Raw genomic sequence first — 12,830 nt, 5'->3', positions numbered from 1 at the left:
TATATAATTCACGGCAATAATAGAAAATACAAGTGTCAGATAGTGTTAAATCATAGAATAATAATAAAACAGAAGCAATAATAAAAATTGAAAAATAACTAGGAAAACAATGTCAACATTACATTACAATATAATTCAATTTATTAAATATCTAAGTTAACTATGATGTGATGTCAAAAATTCTCTAACTGAATAAAAACAATGTTTCAGTAAATACAGTCAGCATCAATGATAACTTTGTGACTTTGTCGCAATAACAATCTAGCATGGCGTTTAGAACGTGGCTGTAAAACGACAAAGTACGAAAGTGTACAGTTAATTTTGATGCTGACTGTACCTGTCCGGTTTCCTTTTAAAATCGTGCACACTACTCTGCTTAAGGCTTTCGGGTAATTTATTGTAGATTTTAATGGAATAAAAGTACGTATGCATTCCTGTTGTAAACAGACAGGCTCTAAGTGCGTGTGCACACAGGTGGACGAGAACATGCAGCGCGCGCAGCGGCGCGACGCGTGCCGCCGCAGCAAGTTCTGGTGGCGGCGGGACGTGGGCGCGCCGCGCGACGCCGCCGCGCCGCCGCCCGCGCGCGCCGACGCGGACAACTACGCCGAAATGACCGTCGATGAGATCGTCAACGGAAAGGTGCACATCCTTACTTTACCTATAGGATTCTACAGGATAGTCTTGAAATATATCCTGAATGGTTTAAAGTTTCACAAAAAATAATCTTTCGTCCATATGAAACAGTTGGCAAATGAATAATTTGCGAAAAATATTTTCTGCGAAAAGCCAGGATCTTTTCATTGAAATTCTACTCTCTAAAAGTGTGTGTGTCTGACCTAGTTTCTCCACCTCGTCCCTGAGCTTGTCTATTACTTAAATAGCCTTTACTCGCTTAAATTACATCGTGAATGCAGACAAGAACAAGTACAGTTGAACAAATTGAATCATGACCCAAGGTGCAACCTTTTAATAATAAATTTCACTACGATTTCCTTGTCAAAAGTATGAGATGTTAACATGGCATTAGTAGCACAAAGGTTCCACCCTGGGTCATGATTCAATTTGTTCGACTGTACATACGAAGAACACCTAGACTAAGCAGTTGAGATCTCTTTATTCTATATGCATACATCCCAATCTTGTCAGAATATCGTATGTCGTGATAAAAAATGCGTGTTATTCGCGAAATAAAATCATCTACTTATGTACCTACCTACCAAAAATAATCCAAAGCCGTCCAACCGTGCTGCTAGAATACTTGTACGAATAGCTCTTGGAATGAAATATATTTATCCTACCTATATGGTATTCGCTGATCATATACAGCTTTCTTTAGGTAAAGGCACTTTAAAATCGGTGCAGTAGTTTTAAATTCGCCCATTATAGACAAACAAACACAGTCAAATATTTTATTTTTACAATATTATTCTAGATTAGTAATAGCCTCTCCACCTTTGCGAGTAATTCTCAGCTTGAAAAACATATCAAACCTTTTCTTGCAAACCCTTACAAAGACCGAGATCAAACGGGAATGAGACGCGAACGCGACGCGAAGCAGCAAAGAATATTAAGATTGGTTTTTTGGAATCTTTTTGTATTTTTTATTTCAATTCCAATTTTTTCTTATTTTTTTTTTTCTTTTTTTTCTTAAGTGGCTAAATAAGAAACAAACAAGCTGAGATATGTGGTGCATAGGGGAAATTCGTGTCTGTACCGTTGTCCAGCAGTGGTGTAGCGGTATAGCACGTGGCACGGAATGCCGAGGACCTGGGTTCGATTCCCAGTGCTGGTCTTATTTTTCTGGTTTTTCTGTGCATCTATATTTCAGTTTGTATTTTCAATTTAGCAAAGAATATGCTAATCGGATCCATAGTGATCGCGGGTGATTAGCGATGAGTGCGGGAGGCTATAACGTTACGTTACCCACGTGGTGCAGGTGGGCGTGTTCCCGGGGCTGGTGCCGCTGATCGAGTCCTACCTGTCGGGCATGGACGTGGACGCGGACACGCACTGCTCCGTGCAGCAGTACCTCAAGCTGATCCAGCGCCGCGCCGCCGGCGAGATCAGCACCATGGCCTCCTGGATGCGCGACTTCGTCACCACTCATCCCCAATACCAGTGAGTTCGTCACCACTTGCATAAAGCGGAACACACATTATCATACATACCATTCGAGAGTGGTAAAAACCTGTGCATTTGCCATAAAACTACAGCTTAAATTAAATTTATAATTATAGTTACGAGTACAGCTTCAATTTTCAACTACTTAATAGAGTTATATTATAAATTCAGCGTTATTCACCACTTTCGAATGGTGATTCAAGAGATGTCATTTCAAAAATCGTTCCCCTGAGGTGTGTCTTTACAGCTGTCTAACGACGTACAGAATCTATGGGTGAATCGCGTTTTCGCAGCTCATAAACGCTATAGCCTAATCCATTTATCACGCGTAGTTATGTTATAGTTATAAGTTTAATGTGGAAAATATCTTCCGTTTATTAATAATATCATATCTTTTGCTCTAAGTGTGTTAATAAAGGCTTATTCTATTCTATAAATGGTACAGTCACCAGCACCAATATCTGACACAACAAGCTTGCATAAATATCTGATACGACTCTATTTATAGGGCCGGAAGGACGTGTCAGATATTTTTGCACGCTTCGCTGTAGCAGATATTAATTCTGGTAACTGTATGCCAATTGGTAGTACCTATCAACTGCAAAATTTCGGATGGTAAGGCTAGTACGAAACGCGTCTTCCATTTAAGTCACCGTCTGCGACCTACCCTAACGCTCCGCCCTCTTACGCTGCCAACCTTGCGCTCTGTGCTCCACTGTGAAGGCAGGCGTGGTTGGTGTTATGGATTGGATGTCAATGGGCAGTGACAACTTTGATCGTAACTTATTTTTCGCCTATAATAAGTAGTTATACAGTAGGAGTTTAGCAAAATGTCAGAATAAAATAATGGTCAATTTTGATTACAGAAAGGATTCGGTCGTTACTGAGAAGATAAACTACGATCTCCTTAAAACGATGCATAACATCCAAATGGGAAAACAGTCTGCTCCTACTCTTTTGGGCAGCAGCAACGTGTCCAAAACCAATGAAGACATTCCAAAAGCTTTCACCAAGATGATGCACAAGGACTGCCCCTAGCCCAGCGTCCGCAGGCTCGCAGGCGCTAGAGCTTTGTGCCTTCTACGTGGCTCGGATTCTCATTGTATGGGGTGTACTTACCGTTAGACTAATTTTTAGAGTTGCCTTACTTAGTGTTACATGTGTTTAATGATATATTTTCAGGTAATCGATTATTATTTTATATAATGTTATTAATATTTCTGTAAAGTATCTACAGTTGCATTTTAATGTACCACAGCTACTTGTAACGATAGTTTTAAACTGTGTGTGTATAAATTTGAAAGAGACTATTTCAGCATTTTAAGCGCATTCGTATTGTTACCAAGGTATCTTCATGTAAATTCGCGAAGTTATAGAAATATGTAATTACATAAATGTTAGTAAATGACACTTACTATCATAAACTCGCTCAGAACACTACAAAAATTATCGTGAAAGGAGAAACTACATAATCGCAGCACTAACGTATATCATAAGCAAAAAATATTGTCCTTGTTGACATTTATCATTATTGTTTCTCAAAATTTTTGTTATTTTTTTACGTAAAATTTATTTAATATAACATAATCCTGTTTATAATTTGGTTTGTAGAACAAAACTGCGACTGAAAATTATAAATGCACGTTGCTACGACAGTGTTATTGTTCATTGGAGAAGGACTTACTTTCATATTGGCATTTTATTATTGTTGACAAAGAAAACACATTTTTATATCCTGTTTCATTTCAAAAAATTTATACATGTGAAATACGCTATAAGTTTTATTTTAGGTATAAGATTGTTTGTGAATCCAAAATACTCTTGCAGCAAAATACAGCAAATGTATTAAGTCATTGACATAAATATATTATAGCCTATTCCATTAACATTTTTACGGGAGTAAGTAATTGGATTTTTTCTGTGATAAGTTTCCCCTCTTTTTATTCTAGTATTTATTGATCACTACTACTAAAGCAGGTAAAAAAAACCACTGTGATGCCGATACCGTTGAGAATTTTGGATTAGCATATTTACCATGCCTATAAAGAATACTGTTTCTATTCCAGATTATTGCAATCTATGTTTATCTGCAATTACTTAATCTAAATTTATGTATCAACTTTCCAAACATAAAAAAAAACAACTTAAAAATTAAATTATTTCGATTTGTACATGTCTCCGTGTGCAATAGCTTTATTTTTCATAAAAATGCTACGGATCTCTTTGAATCCCACAGGAAAGGGAGATCTGCAACGGGGCGAAACCATGGGCATAAGCTAGTTTTTATACGACAGACGGCATGTATTTCTATTAGACGCATTTACGTTGGCAAAAATAACTTCTCAGAATACCGTTTGCGTTTATTAATTCGTAAAATATGCTGTATACTATTTAAAAAATTAAACGTATTAAGTTCCTAAGTTATCTGATATCTCATTTGTAAAATCGCGATCGGAAATACTCTGATGTATAATAATTTTATAATTTACCCAAGCCAGGGAGAGATTTATGCTATCGTAAAGTTATATATAAGACAATTCTGTGTTCGCGAGCTGGCGGAACACCTATACTTGAAACGTTTAGGTAATTAACTAAATGTAAACATACTTCAGCTGCCAGAATTGGTACATTCAAGGATTTTAAACATTTTACTTGTCTATCATTGTAATACAAACTAGACTACTGTATTTCAATACAGAAATGTAAATGTTTAGATAGTTTAATGGGGGAATTTCAATATTTAAGACACCATTTATCCAAATCAAGTATAAACGTGATTTACCTAAATTATGAATGTCACTCAAATGATTTTCTTTTGCTTATGTCTGAGTATTGACGATTAATGTTAATGACAATGTAAAGCCCCATGCCCCATCCACAAAATTTAACTATTAATGTTTTTATCATTAGTAAGGTAGTCACATAAATACGTGCACAAATATATAGAAATGTTGCTTAATTTAAAAATAAACTAACATATATACTTATGTATGAGTTAAAATTTCCAAAATACTTATGGCCTGTTTCACCACTTGTTCACTAACTTAAGTGACGGATATTAGTGATGCCGTCTCTGTTTGTTTTGTCCGAATAAACAAAGACGGCATTACTTTTATCTGACACTTAAAGTTAGTCACCAGGTGGTGAAACAGGACCTTAATGTTATTTTGTAAATTAAGGGGCTGTTTCACCACCCAATGCTTGACTTTAACTGATGGATAAATGTTATGCCGTCTCTGTTTGTTTAGTTCAAATAGACGGAGACGGCATCTCATTTATCCGTCAGTTAAAATTATTCAATGGGTGGTGAACGAGCCCCTAAGAGTTCCGAAGCCTTTAATTAGGATTTAATATAAGACGTGTGCATACTTACCACAAGTCTGAGCCATTTACTTGATGTAGGTACTTAAAATCTTGTACTTGAACTATTAATTCGCTAAGTAATTAGCCTATTATTATGACCTAAGGCCCGAAACTAGCCTCAAGCCCTCTGCGCCGATAAGCAATACTATTGAATATTCTATTTCTTATCAGACTCATATCTCTGATAATTATTTGCAGGCCTTTAATTATACTGTATCGAAATAAATATTTTATGATCAAAGATTCGTACACTAATTGCGCTAAGCATCATGGGACGGGTCATGGGCCAAAACCCTAGGCGATGATTCTTTAACACATTAGTTAATATAATTAGGGCTGGGTGAGTCATTTTAAGTGGGTACCTTGGTTATACTTTACGTTAAATAGGTAAAAGTCGGGATTTTGTTTGATGTCTTCGTTAACAAATTGTATAGTAAAAAAAAACAGCCAACCCAAATCATGACCGAAATATAGTATTAATGCGTGCTATTTCTTCAACAGTAAGTACACAATTAAATATATAACAACAGTATATCTATAATTAAAGTACGGTTGGCAACCCTAGTGACAGGCGACAGACACGCGGGACATCTGAAGAGCTGTTGAGTTGCCTCGCGAGGCGGCTCGCCCAGTGCGGACCCTATTGACAGCATTAGGGTTCCGTTTGGACGCATCGGGTACGAAACCCTAAAAACCTTTTAATGTTAACCTGGGACACTATATTTATTATCCGGCTACAAAAAAACCGACCAAAAGCGAGTCGGACACGCCCAAGATAAGGTTCCGTAGCCATTACGACAAAATCAAGTAATATTTTTCTCAGGATTTCGTATTGTATACGGAATCTGCCAAAGTTAGGTATATTTGATACCTTAGGCTGCTATTTACTTAAATTACTAATAATTCGCAAACAATCTTAGCCGTTATAATTTTCTTTGTATATTTGACATACTTACTACCATCCTGATTTTTTTAATTTTTTCCACCCAACTCAGTTTAGATTTTAGAGGGGGATGGGGGACGCTCGATTTTAATGAAAATTTGCACTTTCAAGTTGAATATTTCGCAAACAGATCACTGAATCGAAAAATCGTCCAGGCAGCAACCCCCCCAATGGTTTTAAAAGACCTATCCAACGATACCCCACAAAAAAAAACACCCCCACTACTTCTATGGGAGGTACCTACCCTAAAAAAAAATCATTATTTTATTTTAATCACACTTGCTCGTAAACAGTGTCGTAACATGCAGGCTACCTTGGTTGCAAAACCCCAAATTACTTATGTCAATTTGTTGGTGTATAATTTTAGTTGGCTAATAAATGACGTCACAGTTCATTATTACAGTTTTGACTGCTTAAAAAAATACTTATGTCAATTGGTTGATGGTGTCAAGTAGCCTATTAATAGTTAATTATATTATCTCGAAATCCATAGCACTTTTACGTAACTTGATATTTGACAATGGTGTGCCCACTTGGATGAACTATCCAGCCACTGTGGTTATATCCACTAATTACTGGATACGCTGGCCCCTGACATAATAGATACATTAACAAACCCCCAAGTCTTCGTTAGCCTTTTTTGTTCATGATAGCGTGCTAACGCATTCCATACTATTACGGTATCCATGACTCCAGTCCAGTTATACCCCCCAGACGTAACCGCCTGGAGAGAGATTTCTTGTGTGTGGTTGTTTTAAAATTCATTGGCAAAAGCGGATTCAGGAAAGTTCCGCTTGACGTGGTCGGCATGAATAATTTAGGAACATAGGCTAGTAGGCAACGTTCGGCCTCTAAACTTTCGAATTGGACTCTTTTATGTTTTCTATTATTTATAATTATATTAATTTTAAAAAGGTTAAGTTAGTTATAATTATAATCCATTATAAAGTTATTTGTTGTAATGTTATGATTTTTAATTATAAAAGAAAATAAACGATTATAATTACCGATTAATATTTATTACACCAAAATTAAATCGACCAGACATCTAGAACTTATCAACTAATTGTAGAACATGTTGCTGCTCTTGTCGCAAGTACTCTGCTTCTTCCTCGCCCGCGTCGGGGTCTCCCAGGTTGCCCGCGTATTCTGAAGCACAAACCAATTTTACAGGATTCGTTTGCGTAACATGGAAACATCGCACGATCTCGAGATAAGAAAAGCCTACTGTAGTGTAGCTTTCTATCAGTTCATTTTTTAAACTCTGTATTGTTCCAGAGGTTACCCTTTACTCATAGACAAACACACAATGTTTGCCTCTTAATTATAATCATAATGACTTGTATCTCGACAAAAAATAAATCTCGATTTATTGTGCAGCTCAGTTTCATAGTGTCAAAATGAAACAACGAAGCTTTAACGTTTTGGATGCCAACGACTCATATATACGCACCGCAGGTTCCACGCCAACGTTCTATATATACGTCCATTACTTCAATGCAAAAGCAACCTTCGTCCGATTGTATTAAGGTTCAATTTTAGACATTGTAATATAGAAGGCTGGCGTATGGGTGATGTCTTTTGTATTTGACGTGGCGGCGAAAAGGTCAAAGTAAATTCTTTCCAGCAAGTGGCTACTGTACTCACTAACGGACAGGGATAGGAACTTTATTACTTTTCAAAGGTAATTAAAAAAAGCGACATTGTAAAATTGATAACTTTCAAAACTGTAATTGTTATTAGTGTATCTGTCTCTAGCAAGTTCAATATTCATGTCTTTAAAACCCATAAACAAAATATATTATTTAATAAATAAATTTTAATATACAACAAATTAAAAAGCAAATTTCATCGTATGGTATAGGATGAATTATTACCTCTCATGACATGACGAATAATCTTCAAAGAGCCACCTCGCAGCGAGAGAACACGTTGCACTCGCTGTTTGATTGTTGGCGGGCCCGCGGTACAAACCTACAAACATTAGAGCCGAGTAATGTAGGTAATAATGTCCACCCACAGAGATATGTACCACCAATATTTGCTACCTACCTCCAGTATTATCCGGTCAACAAGTTGTAAAGTAAAGAGCCCACCAGTAAGCCTCTTGAAGTATTGAGCATCGTCTGCTAATTCTTCCGTACTTTGCTGTAAAAATACACCATTATAACCATGATAAATCTTTAAGAGCTGCAAAATGTCAAAACAATCAATCAAAATGTCAATATTTTATTACTTATTACATTATTCAAGGGGTCGGATCCCGTTGGCCTTACTCGCATTTAGCCTTGGCGAGCAAACGGCTTAGTAGTACACTGACCAAGTACGCAAAATGACTCAGTTATATAATGCCATGGTTACAAAATTGTTTTAGTTTCAGGAAGACTTACTTTGCAAAACGTCTAGGTCGTGAAATGCACAAGTAGGCACAATGACTCAATATTGTATAAGGTCTTGATTGTATTAAGGACTGTGTAATCAAAATATCATGTTTGTTTTTAATGTCTTAGTAATAAAATGAGCAAGTGGATGAAACGTCATAATTACTGCTGTAGTCGACGTTGTATGAAAATTTAGTATAAGGTGCTTTGGGGCAAATTCTAACAAGGGGTAAAGGCGATAATCACATATCTACTAAACTGGGAACAATTTCTACGCTGGCAAAACATGTCAAGGCGCCATTTTTATCTGCCAAGTCACTCCGTCTATACTATGCCTAATAGCAATGAGGGCGTTCTACAGACCAAGGCATTTTGCTACCCGGACAAAATACAACTAAGGTGCTCTGCTCGCCAAGGCTAAATGCAAGTAAGGCCAACGGGACCCGACCCTATTCAACATACCTCCATTTCTTTTTCGGTGCGATCCACTTTGTCCATGTACTTAAAATGTAACTCTAAAAGCCTGTCTACTTTCTCATAATCGTTTTCTGTAAACTTTGCAAGAAGTCTTTGCCTTTGACTTCCCTGGCAATTGTGTAACATAGATGATATTATGGAAACTACATGTTCTGTAAACAAAAGAAATTCAAATCAAATCACCCATTTTTTCATATATTTATCATACATTCAATCATATATTTCCAAAAGATTCAAAACGGATACCTTCATGTTGATCTATGGTAAGGAGGCGCTTCTTTTTAGGCGTTTTCATAAACAGTGGGAAAACGGTTCGGAGGCCCAATATGTCCACAAACTTATTACAGTTATCACGACCATCTGGCCCGGTCAGAGCGTGGCTGAGCACCTTCAGCGATCCATTACGGGACATCTTTTTTTCTCTGAAAGATAAGATTAAAACTTTCGGTAAAATAACGATCAATTAGATTTTTTTACTGAAGATTGAAAACTGAATTAGTCATGTCAACCAGTTGAAAAGCTAGTATAGTACCTGAGCATGAGGTTCATGAGCTGCAGCCCCTCGCCGCGCAGGAAGCGGTCGCGGTTGGCGGACTCCATCAGCGCACAACACAGCGAGTCAAACATGTTCTCCATGGCTTCTTGCTCCTCCGCGCCGTGGGGGTCGTGCCGCTTGTAGAACTAAACCAGAACCATCAACACTATGTTAACGCTATCCCAAATTATATTAAATTACCATATAATATCAACCATTAATTACCGCCAACTGCTGCAGGAGTACATCAATTCCATCTAGTTCACCCAATAATTTTCTGTTGGCAGGTTCAGTGTGAAGTAAAATTGATAGAATTTCTGTTGCATATAGTTTGTTTGCATCAAAGGGAACTTTCATCTGTCAACAAGTAAACAATTTAGACTTAATACTAGTAATAGAAAGGACCAAAATTAAAAGTTTGCTTGTTTAATGCAATAAATGAACAACTCAAAAGCAAATCAAAGTATAAATTAAATTAAAGCAAATATGTGTTCAAATTATTTTCAAAGTTCGAAAGATAGGTAAACAATAGTAACAGTATTATGTATTACCTTCAATCTTTTAAGTATCCACAGCAGGAATCCTTGTTTACCAACATCTGAACATATTGCAGGTCGAAATTCAGCCATGTTTTCTATTATAGCTATAAAATCAAAAACATTAATAAGATGGGTTTGAAAATCTATTCCCTGTAATAACTAATAGCAGGATAAAATTTGATTACCAAGTGTGTTGTGCACGGCATCTCTTTCATCTGGCACTTGCTCATCAAGACGCGAAAGGTTATGCAGTAGCAGAACTGGAGCTTCAGCTTCCACTAACGCATTGATGAGCTCATCAGCTCCTTCCTCACTTTCATGGAGAATATCTACATCTGTCAGTTCCTAAAAAATAACAATAATCATTGTCATACTTCATAATCATGAAATGAAATATTTTTTTTATTCATTTAATTTAAGCTATAGAGCTGGAGAACAATGAAATAATGAAATGTAAAGAATTCTACATGTTTTCAGTGCTCTTAGCTATATAAATTACAATGTTCATTTAAATGGTTTCAATTACCTGCAACAGATGCACTACTTTGGTGGATATGTCAGTATTATCATGTGAGAGTAACTCTAACAAAGAATTAATACACTTGAGTTCCACTAGGAGAGGATACTGATCTGGCACTGTAGCTACAGCACTTAGATCCTGAAAAAACAAATATTGCAATTATGCTAAAGTAAAATCTGTTTAACCCCATTATTATAAAATTAATATCGTCACTACTTTAAAAAAAACTCGTAGCTCAAAATAGATAATTTCCCATTTTAGCTGAAAAATTTATAAATAAAACTTAATTTTTGATTTTTTTATGTAACTTTTATTTCGTCTCAAAACTTTTGAACACACGAGGTACATACATTAAAAAGTTTATGTTTAATCTTTATGCTGGTTTTCTTGATAATAATGACATCTGAACTTTGGATATCTATAGAGAGCTGTTGCAACTACTAGAAAAGCATAGTCATAAAGATATTAGAGTAGATTAGAAGACACAATCTATTTTTTTCTAAGAGTATTGTAAATAAAAAATTTCAAAACATTCAATTTAGCTTATGGCCTGTGAAGGGATTTAATCCGGCCCGCCAACGTTCCTTCAAAGTGAAAAGTACCTACCTATAATGGCCCACAATAATTATTATTTTGATCATCCTACAGTATGTCATTTCATTATTTGGCAAAAACATAAAAAAGTGTAAAATAGAACAGTGTAACCCTGGCCCTCCTCTAAAATATCTGTAATTTTCTGGCCCCCCATGAAGAAAGTTTGCCCACCACTGGTCTAAAGGTTCCCTCTTTTTCCTAGAGATACTATTACAAAATTTAAAGGTGAAGAATTTCAACAACTCTATATTATATATTTTAATCTAAATGCGTCCATACTCTACTGCACCTGTATAACAACCAACAGTGTGTGACAACGCTCTACAATGCCAAAATTAGCCGAGTCTCTTACCAAAAACTGATGTGCAATCTTTATTACCAGGTACTGTACTGATGTTTCTGTTTGCTTTTCACATACCTGCAATGCTTCATGTAGATCTATTTCACTTTCCATAAACTTTTCAGGTTGATCTGGAAATTTAATTCTCATTTCCCTGTTCCTCAGAGCTTTCTTTTCAAAGACGAGGACTAATTTTTTCACTCCATTCTCATCAAGTATTTCACCCTATCAACAATATGTTTAAGTATATAACAGTGTACAATAAATATCTACCAAATATAATTACATAAAAAGATAATCAAAAAAAACTTGTAATAAATTTTGCTTCAAAGGTTACAAATTAATCAAAGAATTTGTTAAGGGATTGTTGTCCATTAATGACAACGGTAAATTACTTTTGCAATTAAAGACCTATGGCATTTTACCTCAGTAGCTTCGGACTCTACAAAGCGCAGAATGTCTTCTTTTTCTTTGTCAGTAATCATAGGCTCCTGTGGTAAGACAGTGCTGGTTACTAGGGGTTGGTAGTCGCCCTTAGATTTTTTAGCTCGTCGTGCTTTCGGCGCTCGCGATCCTTCGTCGTCCGAGTAATCACTATCATCTTCATTTGGCCTTTTTGGTGTTGGTGTCGGCTTTTTATAAAACAAAACAACTGAATCAAATATCAGAAATAAGCAGACCTTTAGAAGAATAATGAAAAATACTCACTTTGAAAGACAACAATTCCCCAACATCCATTTTATAGTCTAGAATCACGCCTTATTGACAAGAGTTGAAACTTTGTATTAAGAAACTGTAATATCCCCGAACTGTCATTCGTGCATTGTATCGTAATAGAACAATACACGCCAAATCTAACCTATTGATCAAAATTTCTACGCACTACACGATTGCCTGCGCCTGTCGGTTCCCACTCCAACGCGCAAACAAACGAAAACGGTATAATTTCACAGTCCAGCAACACACAAGAAGAATAAGTAAGAATGTCAAGCAAGAAACTGTCAAAAATGTTAC

At 36.2% G+C, this 12,830-nt stretch overlaps 2 protein-coding genes across 2 annotated transcripts in view; one reads left to right on the top strand and one right to left on the bottom strand.

The window, feature by feature from the left end:
• The window catches only part of Gclc (glutamate--cysteine ligase), a 27,218-nt gene extending 19,780 nt beyond the window's left edge, over positions 1-7,438 (top strand). The window contains exons 9-11 of the mRNA XM_074089148.1: positions 475-642; positions 1,940-2,121; positions 2,991-7,438. Of these exons, the coding sequence (XP_073945249.1) occupies positions 475-642; positions 1,940-2,121; positions 2,991-3,162 (522 nt within the window). The 3' untranslated portion in view covers positions 3,163-7,438. The remainder of the gene's footprint in view (positions 1-474; positions 643-1,939; positions 2,122-2,990) is intronic.
• Positions 7,428-12,830, bottom strand: LOC141429063 (beta-catenin-like protein 1). Its single transcript, XM_074089233.1, has 13 exons — positions 12,525-12,830; positions 12,242-12,448; positions 11,895-12,041; positions 10,889-11,020; positions 10,548-10,707; positions 10,375-10,466; positions 10,049-10,180; positions 9,821-9,969; positions 9,535-9,710; positions 9,274-9,440; positions 8,483-8,578; positions 8,308-8,404; positions 7,428-7,579 (listed from the first exon to the last, which is right to left on the bottom strand). Exons 1-13 carry the CDS (start codon positions 12,552-12,554, stop codon positions 7,479-7,481), a joined length of 1,686 nt encoding a protein of 561 aa, XP_073945334.1. The 5' UTR covers positions 12,555-12,830; the 3' UTR covers positions 7,428-7,478.

Source organism: Choristoneura fumiferana, chromosome Z (assembly GCF_025370935.1).
Source record: "Choristoneura fumiferana chromosome Z, NRCan_CFum_1, whole genome shotgun sequence".
Taxonomy (NCBI): domain Eukaryota; kingdom Metazoa; phylum Arthropoda; class Insecta; order Lepidoptera; family Tortricidae; genus Choristoneura; species Choristoneura fumiferana.
The sequence above is the reverse complement of the archived record's forward strand: the minus strand, read 5'-3'. Positions and strand labels throughout refer to the sequence as shown.

What these genes read in the sequence shown, in the direction of transcription:
- LOC141429063 (XM_074089233.1), bottom strand. Translation starts at nt 12,554, where the DNA reads ATGGATGTTGGGGAATTGTTGTCTTTCAAA. An exon ending in GGGAATTGTTGTCTTTCAAA is followed by an intron (nt 12,449 to 12,524) that starts GTGAGTATTTTT and finishes TTTTATAAAAAG; the next exon opens with CCGACACCAACACCAAAAAG. An exon ending in ATCTACATGAAGCATTGCAG is followed by an intron (nt 11,021 to 11,894) that starts GTATGTGAAAAG and finishes TTGTTTTTTCAG; the next exon opens with GATCTAAGTGCTGTAGCTAC.